The sequence below is a fragment of the Ascidia mentula genome, chromosome 9, assembly GCF_947561715.1.
Source record: "Ascidia mentula chromosome 9, kaAscMent1.1, whole genome shotgun sequence".
Taxonomy (NCBI): domain Eukaryota; kingdom Metazoa; phylum Chordata; class Ascidiacea; order Phlebobranchia; family Ascidiidae; genus Ascidia; species Ascidia mentula.
In genome coordinates, this window is record NC_138574.1 from 10,129,511 (window position 1) to 10,147,487 (window position 17,977).

The 17,977-nt window shown below is 44.5% G+C and overlaps 1 protein-coding gene across 1 annotated transcript; it reads right to left on the minus strand.

Annotated features, from left to right (window-relative positions):
* On the minus strand, positions 1 to 11,050 carry LOC145913667 (BMP-binding endothelial regulator protein-like). The gene is made up of 18 exons (XM_083001406.1): positions 10,829 to 11,050; positions 10,680 to 10,765; positions 8,239 to 8,338; positions 7,840 to 7,928; positions 7,684 to 7,780; positions 6,918 to 6,994; positions 5,366 to 5,465; positions 4,698 to 4,807; positions 3,997 to 4,146; positions 3,562 to 3,666; positions 2,817 to 2,868; positions 2,221 to 2,421; positions 1,880 to 2,020; positions 1,451 to 1,664; positions 1,196 to 1,318; positions 985 to 1,115; positions 829 to 889; positions 1 to 578 (listed from the first exon to the last, which is right to left on the minus strand). The coding sequence occupies exons 1-18, from the start codon at positions 10,935 to 10,937 to the stop codon at positions 326 to 328; spliced, it is 2,199 nt and encodes a 732-aa protein (XP_082857532.1). The 5' UTR covers positions 10,938 to 11,050; the 3' UTR covers positions 1 to 325.
* Between the last annotated feature and the right edge of the window lie 6,927 nt (positions 11,051 to 17,977).

Genomic DNA, 17,977 nt, shown 5'->3' on the forward strand with positions numbered 1-17,977 from the left:
TGGCGTATGCTGATAACGTAAGGCAACACTCCATAGGAATGGAAATAAGAGGATCAAAGAAAATAAAACAGCGGGAATCACTGAAGGTAATTGGCGGAGCGTAAAAGGGACGGAGCAATTTTTTTAAATACACCTTTCTAAAAAAACGGGCATATTCTCTATGGTTTCAACAGTATACCCAAAGGGATACGTCATACTTGCATGCCGATGCCTCTTACAACTGGTATATTTTTCTATATTTTGGGTTGTTGAGGTACTGGTCGTGGCAAGCAATGGAGTTCAATACTAAAAGCTAACATAGCCCAAAAATGGAAAAGAATGCAACCTAACGATGGTCTAAATTTTCCTGAGCGGCGTGGTGCAAGTTTGTTTTTCTTGGCGGTCTCTCGCTTCCCGTGGGCACGTGTAAAAAGTGTTCAAGCGGGTTGCCGGTGAAACGCCTGGATATCATCTTTTTCCTTCGGCACTTGCTTATCTTGACGCACCGCCTGTTTTTCAACACATAGCCTGGCTTACAAGTGCAGCCGGCCACGCATTGTCCTCTGCAGGTGGCGGTTTGGCGCAGACGTTTGTGATTCCTGTGAAGCAGAAACAGATGTTACCAATTCAAGTGCAAACCTGTCAGTTTCAAACCGAACGCCAAGACTTTGTTTGTTGTGCAAAACACAAAAAGGGATTGGTTAAACGCTTTGAAACATTGTATTTTTTCAACAAAGCTATTCCAAATTATCCGCGAAGTTACTGGTTTTGTTTCAATTAGTGTCATTGACACAAAGTATTTTATCAGTTGCTGCTTTGGCCTTAACAACGGAACCGTATTTAACTTACTTGCAAGTGAGTTTGCATGGGGACTTGCAGGTGGAATAAACTTTGCCCTCTCCGCATGTTTCTAAAAAACGCGCACGGTTAATCTTTGCCCAAACCGTCCAATCATTGACAAACTTCTACAGAAATGCCAATTTTCGTGGTTAAAGATCCACTTACTTTTGCAGTGCAGTTTTTCATTCCACTTAATGGCAATACCCTGCCGCGCGCAGGCCGACGTATAAGCCCGTATCGATTCGCATGAGCAGCGCTTGCGTCGCGGACACTCACAACTGTCTGTTAAACAGGACCTGGAAATTTAACAATGTGGTTTCATTATATTGAGACACCATCGGTTTGTGTTTGGAGTTGTTTGGAAGGTTGTTCTTACGCGTAATAGTCCTGTGGGTCAACTTCGCGATAACATTTTTGGAATCGCTTCGTTTTGAAGATCTTGCACTTGCGTTTAGCAGCCAGCTTCATCTTGCTGTTTCTTCCGCAAGGTTTAACTGACCTATAGACAAAATTGTATATTTAACGACCGTCTAATTACTCTTTGCATGAATTTGTATGCATAGAATCCAATAGCTGAACACTCAAAAACACTTAAATAGCGCAAAATATATTATATTGTGTTTTTTTTTACCTTGTCTTATGTTCTGGCTTTTTACACCCTTGGGTGCTTGTCTGCCATGACTTAGCGAAGTCGTCAACAGCGAACTTGAACATTCCGTCACCACCGATAAAGTCGTCCCGAGGAAATCCGTTGTAATTCCCGCAGAAACCGCAAAGTGAGCCCCGAAGTCGCGGCGTCGCTGTTATCTCAAGAAAACTGTTGCCGTCCCAGTTCAAAGAGATTCCTGTTTGCTAAAAATGTCGGTAGAGTCACATGAAGAAAAGACTGGTTTTCCATACAAAAGAGGAACGAACGCTTTGGAGCTCGCGTTATCACCGCAAACTCAAAACAATTCTCGCCTTCACTTTTAGGTTCGATAACAACGCAGTATAACAACAGGAAAGCTTAGTGAGAGACTTTTCTGAGTCAAGTTTTAAACAACCGTGTTCAGGCCCTGACCTGCGTTTGTGCGAACTTTCAGCATCCGCTGCTCCATCCACACGATGACGTCACCTCCCACGTGGGGAAGGGAGATTTTCGCGCTGTCTATCGTCGCCGTTAGGTGTTGATAAAGAGAAACGACGGTGTTGTTGTTCGGGTCTGCACAATATGCACGTATCCATATTATTTTTCGACATATTCAATCAGTTATTTAAATTTTACGGTTTCCAAGTCGGTAACATACTGTTTCACACAACGTAAAAGCAGTGAAAGAATGGGTTTGGTTTTTTTTTTTTTAAAAAAGGAGTCAGTAGCAGACGAAAACGAGCAGAGCGGTCATCAACGTATCTCAAACTTACCAGGGTGTATCAGAGTAATGTGGACGGCATTGGTCCACGAGAAACGCTTCGATTTCTTTGAGACATTTTCTGCAACCACTGTAAAGTTTTTTCCCATGCAATCTTTAGAAAGCATGTAACTGCAAGATCCTTGAAAGTTGAACGGGCGGCCGTCGAATGTTCTGTAGTGTGGATCACCAAACACCACGCATGTACCCGGCACTGTGGAAATTGGTTTTGGTTAACTTTTTCTACCATGGCTCTAAAAACTTTTACCCTTGTTTAGCAAGACATATTAGTAGCATTTTTAAAGCAATTTTTAATCGATGAAATTTGGTGTTGAAACTTTTTTGTGATAACGTATAATTACAGATGCGTGTGCAGCATTTTAGCAAACTGTTTACTCGAAATAGCAGTTTGGGTTCTGACTACAGTACTAGGCCAATTCTAGGCAATATTGCTGCATGGCATTTAGGCTGAATCCCTCAGCCTCCACCTCTTAGCCATAAACATATCGCAAATGTCCTTTTTGGCCCATTTACGATGATTTACATCAACTGTCCACGCCCAGGAGGCTAAACGTAAAGTGATATTTCCTTAGCATAAAAATAGATTACCTGGCACACAACTAGGACAGCATTCCCCTGGTTTCCGTTCTAGTGTATGGCCCTGGAAAGACAAGTAAGCCGGTTATTTGACGACAGGCGCCTGATCAGGGAAGCACAATGTGAAGTGCTTGAACAAATATCCGCCGGGATGTGGCACCGCCGACATGTAGGCGTCATGAAGGAATGATGATGGGCGTTTGTTTTCCACGAACAGTTTTGGAAATTGAGCAAATGCACTGACTTATATTTATATAAATAATGCCAGTGCCGTTTTATAAGTTTGCACGGTTTGCGACTAAAAGCGATTTGTTTTCACCAGACGGTCATTCCTTGCACTTTACAAAGCGTTCGTATTTGTCTCAAATTACATGAGAGGGCAGTGTTTTCCAGATTGTGTGCCTTAAGAGATTTCCACATTGCGCTGAACATTTCACCAAATGCAAAATATCTGCAATCTGCACAGATTCCGCAGTGACAACTTTCACAGCCATTGATTTGTCACAAGAAATTTATTGTTTATAAAATCAGTTTATGGACCTGTCTGGTTAATGTGCATGACGGGTTTGACAACATGCTCAGGTAACGTTTTGACGATCACGATTATCCAATTGAAATTTAGTATAGTTAGTTGTATTTTGTGATAATTATATTGTGTGTAACAAAAAATATAACCTTCATAGTGAGTTGAAAATTTCCCTTTGGGGAGAAACGCGAATACGGAATCGGCAGAATTTGCTTTTCGAATTTTTCTTACCTGGGGACAACTGGTAATTTTGTTGGGACAATCCAATTTTCGGCAGTCAAAAGATCCATTTAGGCACTGGCACGTGACGCATTTGTCAACCACTGAATGTTCGTGCTGCAAAGAAAGCATTCACGTTAACTCACATGTTGGAATATTAAATTTCCAATAATATATCCCAGAATTCATTTATTTTACCTCGTATGTCAGTTCTAGCAAAATATCGCTTTAATTCCAATTAAATAGCGGCCATTCAAACGAAATACCTTTCCCAAAATCCGTCAAAACATTTGATTTTTACCCATAAACAAAGCACAAGCTACAGGAAACCACAGCGCCAAATTTTTGCGTCATCACAGATCGTCATGCCCATTGCCGTCAAATCGGATAGGATTTATTAACTTCTAGAGAAAAATTAATCACAGCCCACAAGTCACAAAGATTCACCTGGACAATTCGACCCCTGTGGTCTGTACAGTTCTGAGGCTCATTGGTGGCACAAGTGGCGCAACAGCGTCCCTCTTCTGTTTTTACATCAGCTGGTCGACATGTAGAAATGTCAGGGCACACCTCACGATCGCATGCGACTGTACCGTTCTGCGAGAAAGAGTTGTTTGTGTTTGAAAAGTTGGCAGTGTGACGTCATAATGGTCGAAATCTATTTGGAATGCAATCCTTTGTCGTATGGTTACACCCCTTTGTCTTAGCTATATATGGTTAACCGTAATATCATTATGCAATTATTATCAACCGGTATAGCCTATGTTTCTATGACTTCATGTTCATAGAACAAGTAATCTTTTGTGCTGAAAAACCTACATCGTGCTCCGTTGATTAGACTTAAGTTTGATGTAATTACATTAGGCAATTTTAAGTTCCGTTTCCTGGGTTATCCAGCGAAAACATGTTTTCAAAAAGAAATTTTGTAAAAGTCGTGACCTTCACGAAACAATTTTTGCTAGACCTGTTGAATGCAAACAATAGGTGAAACTAATTAAATGGTTCGCCCTAGTTTGGCAACATGCCATCAAAGAGTTTTCGCTGAAAATTTTTTAACCTGATTTCGTTGCAAAAATGCATCGAGCGAGCCAAAACAAAATGCTAAATCCCAATTAAATCGAAACGAGGTGGTGCAGAACGACATATACCTTGCAAAGACACTGGGTGCATTTGTTCAGCACCAATTGCTCCATGTTCTTCAAAATCTTCCTCCTAAACCAGCAGTGACCATCACGCAATTCGTACACACGTCGTTGGCCTGTCACAAAATGGTGCCAACTTTGAGGGACTTCGCATAAAATGTGAGTACAATCACGCTATCTCGACAATGATAAGAATGTTGTCACTGTCTAATCCGACAGGCCTTAACAGTGTGCCTGCCTCCATTAGCAAATATGGTCATTGGCCGGGCCGCACACGAAGGCCCATTGTGTGTCCCAGAGGGGTTAGGGCGAGGCCATTGATGAATGGGGTAAAAAATTCTTGTGTTTGCTATGGGCCGCCGTGGCGTTGGGGGCAAAACGTGGGTGCCCTGGGGTTGTAAAGTGGGATTAAAGGCGAGGGATTTGCAGGGAGTGCACCTAAAGCTCATGGATATCGAGTTGATATGCACGAAAATAATTTGGAAGGAAAAAGTGGGTTAAAAATGCGGATTTTAGTGGATACCCAGAACTACACGTCCAAGGGCATTTTCACTACTGATGGCAGCTAATGCAAAATCCTATTTTATAACATTTTTGAGGAAATGGGTTTCACTAAGAGTAACCGCATGTCGTGTTCCTGTGTTTAGATTGTCATATTAAAAGTAGAAACCAACCTATGCACTTCCGGCAGCAACCGCCTTCGTCCAGTTCTGTCCGGTCATTGTCACAGGCCAAAACAGGACAAACCTTCTTTCTACAACTCATTTTGCCATCCTAAAAAGTACAAGCAATCGTTGTCACCTTAAAAATGTTATAAACCGTGTTTTAGATTTAAACATGTGCATGTTTCATTGTCAATTATGGAGATTTCCAACGAAGCATTCCATGTTTAGAAATTCGAAATATTCGCTTCAAACCCGTTACAGCCATGTATGGGTAGGGGTTTAAATCTTACAATTTTGTCCATTTGATTCGTGTTTGCTTTGCATGGGAAATTTTTTCAGCATTGTCTGAACCGGCAGCGATTAAACCACACTAAAATAAAACCACGTGATGGCGGATTTTCGAAGTTTCTCATTTAGATCTTCTCAGGTTAGCACACCGCAGTTTGATAGTCAGCTGTTTGTTGTTGATTGTCCGCAAAGACTCTTATTTGACGTGGGATTAACTTATCCAATACACCGCTAACGCTCAAAAACAAACACGTCTCTTAGCAAGTCTGCCGGCCCACACATTAATCCTCGGCGCGCTTGCCTGTAGCGTAAAGCCAATTCGATCACGGGTTGTGAGTCAGTAGAATACACTTCATGTGGTATTTTTGGCCTAATTAGTATCTTATAGCCATGGGCAAGAGTAGTACGCACTTTGTCCCCGGTTAACGGACGCCTCGTAAAGATTGTTGCTGGTTATGGTGTAGCGGTTTTTTAGGCTTGCCTAATTCGAGCGATCGGGACGCCGCGCATGCATCTTATTAATGTTTGTTTATTTGTGGTCAAAACACATCGACAAATATAAGTAGCTCGGCTCCTATTGGTTGGTCCCAAACTTGAAAGTTCCTCACACTGTTCCCATGTCGTATACAGAAAGCATGGGATGATTCTCTTCTGACTTTGATGTCGCTTTAAGTGTTTGGGATAAAAAGAGAAGATTTGCTTAGCGGAGCGGAAAAGTCGCGCTTTGGACCTTCAGGGCCCTGGGAAGCACAGAAGACATGGGGGAGTCTGGTAAAGACGCTCCCGCGGGATTAACGGAATCGGAGTAATCCGCCCTCTTGAGCAAAACCACGTTAAAAGGTGCGGATTAAATCGCAAGATGCGCGCGGAATTTTATTGACATTGTCCTTTTTTACGCGCATGCCGCGTCCTCGACGCAGCCCGGCGCCAACAAGCCCGGCCGGGCGCAGGTTTTGGCCGAGGCTTGGCGTTTGATGACGGCGCGCACGCGGATTATTGTGGCGCCAAGGCGTATCGTCAAACATCGCTTCCACAACAATTAATCGGGCGCGTGGCGTTACATACACCAAGCTCACATCAAACGGCCGAGACTTGACTCTCGAAGCACGAACGCGGAAACTCGTTACAGAAGTTAGATACAAGATGGGGTCCAGATAAGGAGTGTTCGCCACAATGCGATGCGGCAGACGCGACGCGTTGCTCGTTATCGGCCTATCGTGGCGTCGCGAATCACTGCATGACCTTTCGGCCGCATGCCCTTCCGAAAACTTACCCGGCATTGGCACACTGTGCAAGGGGTTGTTTCAACGCTTTGTCCCTCGTCGATTATTCTTCCCGCATGGTGACACCCTGGGGGAACAAGAACAAGGGTTTAGAGGAACCAAAAGTGGGACAAAGAGTCACACACGGCGTCAAAGGTCATTTGGCCGCTTTGGTCAATTGTGTTTTCAGATTGCATTTCGCACACAGATCAATCTTGATTAATTTTGTCGCACAAAATGGACATACGATGGCTCTGCTATTGCGCCAAGAATTCAATCCATTTTGAGTGGGAGAAAAGGTGAGTTCCATTACTAGTGTGACTGAAGATTTAGTGTTTTAAATGTGTAAACATGACCTTCGCGTGCAGCCGAAAAATCCACCGTCGGCCACTTCCCCATAATATTTTGCATTAGCAACATCTTTACAAAATGTCATGTCATCCGACAGGAAACAACATTTAGTACAAAATCAAACATCCAGTACGCACCCTGAACTAACCTTTGCTCGCCCATCCCATAAAATGCCCACAAATATTGTTCCCACGCCTTGACATAAGTTTCGGAAACAAACAACTTTTATAACAATCCCATATATAGCTCCCGTTTCTTAATACGCGACAAAGAGTCCCGCTGGACATTCCCGGGACCACGTTGGCAGTCGAGCGGCGTAAATGGAGTTTTGATGCGGCCCACTTGACGCAAAGCGACCGTGACGGCGTCACGCTCCGTCGCCTGGCCCGCAACAATGTCGACACTTTCGTTTCGCACCGTGCTTACCCATGCATGACGGACATCCGCACGCATCCACTGTTTGCGTGACGTCAGCGGGACATCGGTTTAGACATCGTCGCGGAGAACGGGTCACAATTCCGTCCTAAAAAGTCACGTAGAGAGTTGCTTAAATATTCTTGTTGTGACGTAAGCAAAATGTACCTGACACACGTGATCGAAGCACCGATCAACGCGATCTCTCTGGTGCCACACAGTGGACGAGAGGTGAGTTTCTCCGTGGATGTTGCAAGCTGTTATTCAAAAGCAAAGGTGCGGTTGGTTAAAGAATGTGAGGAATGAAAGTTGTTTGCACTGATCACAAAACTTTTGAAATGTGATACTGATTTCTGGTTTCCAACGTCTTGTCATTATCAGCGCTTAAATCTCGACATGTTGTCTATGTTGCAAGAACAACTCGGTATTAGAATGTTACGAAACTCATAGACCACACACAAGGTTTGGGTGCAAGTCCAGTAAAGCCCCAGAGATCAACGCTAATGTTACTCGCGGCGAGTTTGGAAACAGTCACGCACACATTGGCCAGGTCATAGTCTTACTTACTTTGGCACTCGAGGCAACATTCGTCTTCCTGCTGGAGTAGAACGCTACATTTGCGCTGGTCGTCGCGACAGACCTTTTTGGCACACTGGATCACGCCGTTCTGCAACACACAAAAGGCAAGGAGCTCATATGTGGCACTGAACCGGTCGTAGGAAACCGACAGAGGTCTCCCGCTGCGCGCCAGGAGGTGCGAGGTAACTTTGATCCTTCAGTCAAGGCAGTTTTTCGGTTTCAGAGAATAACGCGCCAAATTATCTTGGAGTGGTCTATGGGAAGGGATGCAAGGAGTACGCAACTTGCTCTCGAATGTCTTAGAACCCAAACCAAGGCAGCCAACATCCGTAAAGGATATCGCTTGCATTCGACGCCGAAAATTAACGGCCAGACGTGCCTGCAACGCTCAACGACGAAAGTTACCCAGTGTCGCGTCGCCGCGAGTGAGTGAGCGCCTGCTGTTGACCCACGTGACCCGGATGGCGGGCTCGCCACAGGGGGAGGACCTGAGGAACCGTGGGATTCCGGTTTCAGACACGCAAGCTTCTAATGCCGATGTCTGTTTGTTTCTATACCACAACCTCGACAGCTGCGGTATCGGGCACTGATCCTTGCTGCTAGCCGAGGAGCCAATGACCGTGACAGCTTTCAGACGCGACGAGACGACAAAACACAAGCGTCTGCCGCAAACGGATTAATGAAGTGCCTGAGTCTCGCCGCATAGGTCGCATTGAAATGCGTTGGCGGATTGTTGCAGGCTTTCCGCTTTGGTTGAAATGTTTTCGACCGTAAATGAGTGTCCGGCGCCAAAACGTGGGTGATGCAACAACACGTTGCTAGGGTGAGAAATGGTAAATATTTAAAAGGGAATTTATGAACCAAATGTATAAAGAATCTATTCTCATAACAATCACATTTATTCATAAAAAAGTCTGTTACATTCCTATATTCAGAACAGGTTCCGGCGATCACGCACTCTAATACAGGCGAAGATCCATTGAAACCGACAGCCAAGTTGCGGCACGCGACCGTTCATAGCATAAACACTGCTACTACCGACTGTTTTCTCGAATAATATTTGCTTTTTCATTTCACGTTCGAACCTCAACGATTTGGGCTTTGGCGAACGTCACCGGCCGAACGCGAAACAATGACCCCACCGCGATGTGACAATGGAATTTAAGAACGCTTTGTCACGAAAGAGCGAAGATCCACAGTAGCCTCTGAGGCATTGCACCGTAGCCGCTTGATAAACTTCAACTGTCAGCATTTGAGGATTTTAAACTTTAAAGACCGCACAATGGCTCCAGAAATAGAAAGCATAATCGGCGCCAAGTTATAATATATGCGGCTTTCAAGTCTGCGCGCTTATGTCTTTGATGCCCTAAAAGTTTTCCGAAAACAGTGGGGCGCGTGGGGTTATTAGACGCGGACCCCGCCTGGGGAGGGGCTAATTAAATTCCGGGCCACTTGTGCGTAAGGGGCGCGACATGGACCCAGCTGCCCCAAGGTGTACCAATACACAGTTCCCACGGCAAGTTTTTGGTCAAAGTAACGCGTTAAGTTTTGCTAATTCAACCTTTGGCCTTAAATGCAAAGACGCGATAATCGCCTTAACCTCAAACACGCAATTATTCGCAGTGCGTTTACGCCTCTGGGAGCAAATTTCTCTGCGGTAAATAGTTACCATGTGTATACGGTGTTATTATTTGACTGCGGTTTGTGCGCTAAACGTCTTCGCAATGCCATTGTCCTGTTTAAGGCATTCAATGACTACCAGTAACTTCTTTACTTTGAAAATACGATTGTTTGTAGCCTTAAATGCCATGTTTGTTTTTTAGCAGTGATGCTTACATTAAAGCGTTCATAACATCTACTCAGTTTGTTTAAACATATAAGCTGCAATTAAATCACATAGCCACTTCTTGATATAATCAAATAAACTTATACTCTTTTCGGGTAAATTGCCGGTAGCGCATCTTTATCGGGCGCGTTTGTATCTCATGCAGGCAAAACGGCGCCGGGAACCCCACCCCGCGACAGATAGACATCTAAATTGGGCCCTGTCAATGTCCGCGCGGCGCCCTGCAGTAAAGCCAGGTCTACGGTTACGAACTTCAGTCGCAAAACACTTTCGTAGTGAGTTACTATAATTGAATACACGACCCATATGCGGCGAATTGGCTGATCCAGTTCCTCTGTATCTCGGCACTCAGAAAATAAACCTTACCGCAAGAAATTGCGCACAACGTTATTTTTGGATACAACGTAACGGAAATGGTTTATATCGTCAAGGGTTACGTTTCGCCCCAAGACAATAAACGTTCTGATGAATCACGATTATCTCGAAAATTGCGCAGACGCGCTGTCAAGGAAGTAGGGATTGCTTGATCGTTTGCAGGTAATACCTCGTTTGCATATAAAGAATAAAAATAAACATTTCTCACCTTACACATGCAGGTTACACACGGAATATTATTGAGCAAAGGTAGATTGGCGACCTCTCCCTCAGCTGAACACCTCTCGCTATGTCCTTGGTTAACAATAAAATCCCATTAGCAATCCAACAAAATCGCAAGTGCCTTTAACCTCTTACCTTGAAGAAATATTGCTTCGGTCGTCAACGCCAGAGCACACGCAATTGTAAGCAGGCACTGAGTGATCGTCATCCTTGAGCCCGACGCACCGGCGTCGATTTGCGGCATAAACCTTCGGCAACTGTTGCTTCTGTTGGTGGCAGCCCAATGCCTTCTGTCACCGCTTCGCCCGGCGCTTCGTCTTTTAAAACGTGGATTCAGTAAACAGATCAAATTGCATTTACTTCCCCTGGCCCCTAAGCGCTGGCAAGAAGTCAACAACGACGTTGGTCATTCAATCTCTGCCAAATGCTACTTGTTGATTGCTGTCTTGACTCGTTCACCCTGTCTCGCTCGCAAGTGTCTCGCTGTATCAGTTGGCGGACGGGGCCTTATTAAAACTCTTCCCCCACGTAGAACGTTACTATTTTTCCAGTGGCAATTTCGGCGCCTTGGCACGCGCCTGGCGCCCAGAAAAGTCGCCTTTTTTGTTTGACGCCGTTTATTTTGCTTTCACAGCATTCCGGGCCACAGAGGTCGTGCGCGCCAGGGCGCTGCCGGTCAGTCGGGCGCGTTACACAAAGAAGTGTCCCGTCGCTATAAGGCCCCTGTAGGCACAGAGTAAATGCCCTGGTTTTGCACTTAAACCCAAAAGACTTAATTTTTCAACCTTCTCTTATTCCTGTGGCTAACTTTGTAGCCGTAACGCGAAACGTGGCAGCATGAGCAACGCTTTGATTTCGAACCACAGCGGCCGCATTGTGTTGTCGGACGTTCGTACCGAAGTTTTAGAAGGGGAAGCCCCCCTATTCGCCCTTGATCGTGTCTCGTCATTGTTTGGGGCTACGTGCGACAACGGCGATTTCGCAAATAAAGCAGATCATGTTACGGAACCTGTTGTTGCTTCTACATGCTATCTTTAAATTTAGACGTTGGTGCAAACGCCCCCTAATATAACCTCATCGCATTCATACCCAGCGTAAACGGCCAAAATTACCTATTTTTTTGGAAATACATCTACAAATTAAATTTGTCACACATTTGTCACAAAGACATTACGGAAACCAATAGTGCGGTTTCACCACTAATAATAAATGTGCAATTGGCCGCCTTCATTTTCAACTGTGATCGTTGAAAATAAACTATACGCAAATGAGCACTATCAGTAGATTTTGCCACAAATGATTGCTAAGGCGGTGATTCCAATACGCTAACCCAATCTCCAACGATATGTTGGCAGGCTGATTACTTCAACAATTGACAACGGTCATCACTTTCTCAAACGTGGAACACATGCGTGCATGCGACCAGGTCCGCAGAAAACAACTGCATACGGCACCGGTTCACGGCCATTTGCGACGCCTTTTACCTGGGGAAGTGTGTCTTCACGGTGCGACCCAAGCAATTACCACGTTCCCATGCAAAACGAAGGCGAGCGTCCTCAAAACGCAATTTCCTCAAGAGCTTGTGGGTCGTTGCTCCTCTTCGTGAACGCTAAAAATGCGATGACGTCGCAAATGGGTGTATGGGGTCCAATTAACCAACGTGATGCGGCAACCTGGATTGATTAGGCACGCTTGTTTTCGCTCAGCTATGCGGGTAATCAGGAGCCCGTGCCCCGTAATTGGGCTAAACGTTTCCTGGCCTGCTCAAGTGCTGCTCGGTTGACAGTAAACTACGACTAAAGGTACAACAACGCCTGTTGCTGTAACATATTTTTGCACTCGGCACGCAACAGTCCCAGCGACTTCCAAAAATTTCCACAGCCTTAAAGCGAGAGGTTTTTGCATGGGTTCCCGACGAAGCACTTGAACGCGCACTTAGACCAGCCCGCATTCGGAATTCGAAAGACGGGATCGTGCCACTTGGAGGCGGCATCGGCGTAGGCGATTATTTTGCAGGAAACACCGCTTGGTCAAGTGTTTTGCGCCTGTGGTTACAATTCTGGCCGTGAGATCTAGATGGTGGAAATTATTGCACTGGCTCAGCGCTTGGGCATTTTGGGCCATTAGCTCTTAATGGCTCGTGACTGTTTGGTGATCCACGCACAATTTAAAGTCCTTGAAGGACTTTAATTGCTTTCTCTATTGCGACATCGACTGTTAGACCAGTGCGTTGTCTTGTGGAGGCGAAACTGAGACACTTACAAAGTAGCAACACGCGAAAACACGGTTTACACTTACATTTTGCAAAATGCTTGACATGGAAAAAATTCCGCCGAATACATGTCGCGTTACGATTCGCATAAAAATGCTACCATATTTACACATTTTTTCTTTTCTATTTTTTCTTTGCAGCTAAAATCTAGCCGTTGAAAATCTAGCAGATTGTTTATCAACTCAACGTTATTTCTCAAATACTTACACCACATACGATCTGCACACAACGATATGGTAAAATAATCTGCTCCAAAAATTCTCAATTGACATTACAAAGTAAACACAGTTATGGATACTTCATGCAACTTAAACCTTATCTGACCGCGTCGAAGCTCAAAAGAAGGTGTCTTCTATAACAAAACCTCATATGTACTTATACACAGATAAAGTCACCGCAACATCTACTTGCACAATATAAAGTACTTCAACACAGACAGGTGGTGACTGCGGTTGCAATGCAATTATAAAACCGCATAACGACCTTTCAGTTCACGTGGTTTTAAGTCTATAAGACTTGTTACTTTTCTCTTATACTTACGAGTCGTATGACTTCCTCGCGACCTTTTCAAGAAACTCCTCCCTAAAGTAGCATTGCATACCCTTGACCACGCGACCTGGCGTGTTCGGAACAACTATTGGTATATTTAGGCGCGATCTTTTGCAAACAAGATGACGTATATGAGCATCGGAAACGCGCATCAGAATTTACGTTGCTAACCTCACAAATTTCCAACGAGCGTGCAAAACACAATCGCTGAAGGTTCAAACCCCGTCCCATCCATGTACATTCGTTTTAACTAAAATCGCCTTTTGAAATGGAATTTTCCCATTACAGACAACCAAATGTCAATAAAAACGATAAAAGTTAGCTGAATTGCCTGTTAGAAATCACTGCAAAAAATGAAAATCTAGGTACATACCTAACGCCATTTCTTTCAATTTACCATTTTCCTAAACTTTTCTCTGTTAGTTTTCAGACTTAAACAGCGGCGCTCCACCGACCAAGGATGACTGGGCTTTGTCGCGTCTGACGCGTGGCATGGCCTTGTCATCCGAACTAAGTCGAATCATTAAGACGAGCTTGACCAACGCCCGTGTTTGAAGTGCGTTCACTTTAATTGGACGTTTCCACCGCGCCTTGTTGCGTCAGAAAGGTAATTGTTATCGTCAATTATTGTTTATATATGCTGGCGTAATTGCGTGGACAAATTTGGGCCCACGTTAATCGATCATAATTTTGTGGGAATAACCTTCTCTGCGCTACGAAACGGGAGCCAGAATCCAACCTTGGGGCGATTGCGTAATACTGGAAACTTGTGGGAAGCTGGTTGTGGCTAAAAGCCGTTTAAACGCTCTGAATCACTGGAATTCAAAGTGACGTATTTGTTGAGACGGATGGTGCTGCGCGCAGCGACCCCTTGCGGCCAGCACAATGGATCATGTCGAAAATGAGACACATGCAATGTTAAATGCTTTAGTAGTTCTTTGACACCTAATGAGGTTGAGTAAATGTAAAATGGCGTTACGCTTTTCCAACTTATAAGTAGGATAGGGCCATTATTGCAGACAATGCCACACACACAGCCAAGAATCACTGCAAATATAACGCTGATAAGAAGGACATGCTTGTTGTGACTAGGAGGTGGCAATAACAGTGCTTTGCATTTTCACCGCAAGTAGTAAACGCATGTTAATTACGCTAAAAGAAGCCCGAAAATAAACGGCACACTTAACGAAAGATAGGATTGTCAATTTGTTCTTTCCGTAAAGTGGCATTGTGGTTTAATGAGCTTTCTCAACTACAATTTTGATCTTGATACCAAATGATTGTGCTGAGAATGGTGGAAGTTCAATAAATGTTTGGCGTTGCGCTTAACAACGTCGTGCTTATTTTTAATTACCTAAATTTTACATATATATTTCAACACATCGTTAGCATACCAGACTATTTTGGAAAGGTTAACAATATAATTCGTAACGACGCTCTTCGACCCCTACAAACACATTCCAGAAACAAATTACATCATCGCGCCATTTCCGTCCAATGTAAAGTTCACTATCGTTTACCGCGTCATTAAAAGCACTAAAACGCCCCAGTCAAAGACCGAGTCCCCAAAGCCCCCATTGTTTTACCCACTGGTCGTGGCGACTCGCTTTCGTTCCGTAAATGGCAATACCGCCCGTGGTTAAATATCACCCGTGACGGTGAAACCAGGAACATGCAGAAAGTCGTCTGTTTGCCAAATTCCGGCGCATCCCAGCCGCTGAATGTGCGGATTGTGTCTCGGTTGCAAGTTAATCACCAACCTCACCCGCAAAGTCGACACCCGTAAATCAGTTGCTTCCCTTGTCCGACATTTTTCGGTGGCGCAAGGGCGCGAGAGGCGCGGATGCGAGAATTTTACTACTGACGGCATGCGACCCATATTTTTACAATATCGATACGGCGCCAGCCACCGAAATTTGATGCTCTCCGAATCGCTTAACATCCCAGATTGGCATCTTCAAATAATGTGGATAAATTGCTGGATCCACAGAATTTTACTTTTCACAAAACAATTTAGGCATTTGGAAATGTTTTTATAATTGTGTTATGCTAATCATAAATTTGGTTATGATTATGATAATAACTAAGCTGGTCCGTAATGTTGATAACAGTTGATGCTACACGTTTTACGTCACAATAGTTTCCACTAGTCAATGCGGCGCCAACTGCTTTTTTCTGCGGTTTACGCGCATACCAATTATGAATGAATCTCAACGTCCGGTGCCGAGAAAAAATGAACAATAGTGCAACCATCAAAAATATACTGTTTTACACACATGGAATTTAAAAATTGCAATGGTTTTAGGAAACCTTCCCACGAAATCCAACTAAATTGCCTATTATAACTCCCAACAGAAACGGGATTTTCGTTGCGAATTACGTAGAGTACAGATGATCTCTAATTCTTTCCCCGTATTTAAAGTTGATCCGACAGTTTGAGATAGCTGTCATTCAGTTCCCTCATTTCGCACAGGCAATGCCTTTGCATGAAAAACAAAACGTTTTTTTATCTCAGAAATGATGCCAACTAAGATGTTCTCACAAAACGAAACAAAAAACGGAAACCCAATACTGCCGCAGGAATCGTGGTTGACAATGCGACCTACCGAAAGCACCAGTCAGCGCTAAGCTACATAGCACACTGTCTGACTATATACGATTTGTGTCCATCTCGTGCCATACGAGTGTTATACCTTCTGACTCAAGTCAAAGCCACTACAGACTACATCTACTTAGACTAGACCTCGCGTACATTGCCGCAGCCCAAGTCTAAGTGTCAGGTTAGAAGAACTGCGTAAGGATTGTGGCAGTCACTTGGTTTAGTGATTACCCGCTCACCGACACGCATGTTTTGCTTGTAATCGCAACGGTCAAGTGCCTAATTACGCGTTTGTCGGGACGACAGTTTGATTGCTACTTACGCGTGCTCCCAAACATGCTGCAGTCTCTGCGTCAGAACGCGACGGTGATTCCGGTTGCCCGGACAAATATCCCACTGGTGTTGCGTTCGATTGAGGATTTCGTATTACTTGAACATCACCACTAATAAGCATTCAAAAATAATATTGTAATGTAGGAATCACCACGTGATTGGAACAAAATTGCGAAAATTAGTGTATCGCCATGTGCCCTAACGAAAAACGATCAGTATTTTGTCAACGTCATTGTATAATTCGCACGTATAAGGTCATAAAAAAAGTAATTGCGCCACGAAGAAGAATTATGACGTAGAGGAGGCCGGCTTTACTACCAACGTGGGGAGCGGAGAGGGCAAATCGAGTCCCGGTCGTTTTAGTATTAATCCGAGGCGTGATGAGACGTGGCGGCACCTATCGTTCTATAGAAATCCGCTTAAGCGTTGACACCAAATAAACAGCTAATCTGCTTACGTCGGAGCGCGCCAATGTAATTCAAATTGTCGTCAACAAACGTAAGTCTTATCACCGCCTCGACTCGTTTCCTATATCTGCTCTCTGGCGATCGAGTTGACGGAACATTACGCCGGGGATAACAGCGCTGTTTCAAAAGCCGTGCTGGTCAGAACAAGCCCATGTTTGTATGGTTTTATGGATACTTTCAACAAACCAACTAGATTCTTGTGAGGACTTTTTAAGGCTTGTCGCACAATGGAAAAACCCCACTCCAAAAAAGCGTGAACTTAAATCTTGATTCATAATTGTGCCTGAATTTGCAGAATTTCGTGACTGACACTTTTTGTGTTGCGCATAAGTTGATTGTTGTTATAAAGAACAAACGAACCCGAAACACTGTTTTCTTGTCATTTCTAAAATCGGATGATATTTTACCGTACTTCGTCCGAATAGAAACGGCCCTTTCATCACAAAGGCGCCACGACAAACCACAATTCCCAACCAAAAATGTACCGCCGCGACCCGCCCTTAAACCAAATTCCCGGGTATTCCTGTCCCGCTATTCGACCTCCGAAAAGTGGCAAATTCTGTCGAGTGAGATCAGGACTCTGGCCGGATGCCAGGGACAAAGGCACGTTGATGGACGCTGGTGGAGCATTGTCGCGCGCAGGGCGTCATATGATCCGTAACGCGTCACGTGGTGAGTGACGTTGAGCGGGCGCATTTGAGTTTTGTGGTTGGACGGAAATGTAAACCGGGGCCTTTTTCCCACGCTGATTAGACCTTGGCACTTTTTCCCTGTAAACCGGACAATGGTAATGAAGAGGGCGAAGTTTCGGCTCCTTTGGTATGTTGGGTATTATAGGCTGGTCTAGGGGGATAATAACAAAATGTTTGCCTGTTTGGGTGAAGGCGACGCGACGTTTCCGATGTTATCTCGTTGGCGACGGCGCCGAATTTATTTCATTGCGCATTCCAGGAAAAATCTCGGCGCAGTCGGATGCCACCGCAAGACATCGATTCCGCCGCGCCTTGTGTAAAAAATCTCTCAAGAAAGATGTCGTAGTCCGTCGTGTTCCCGAGTCACTTAAT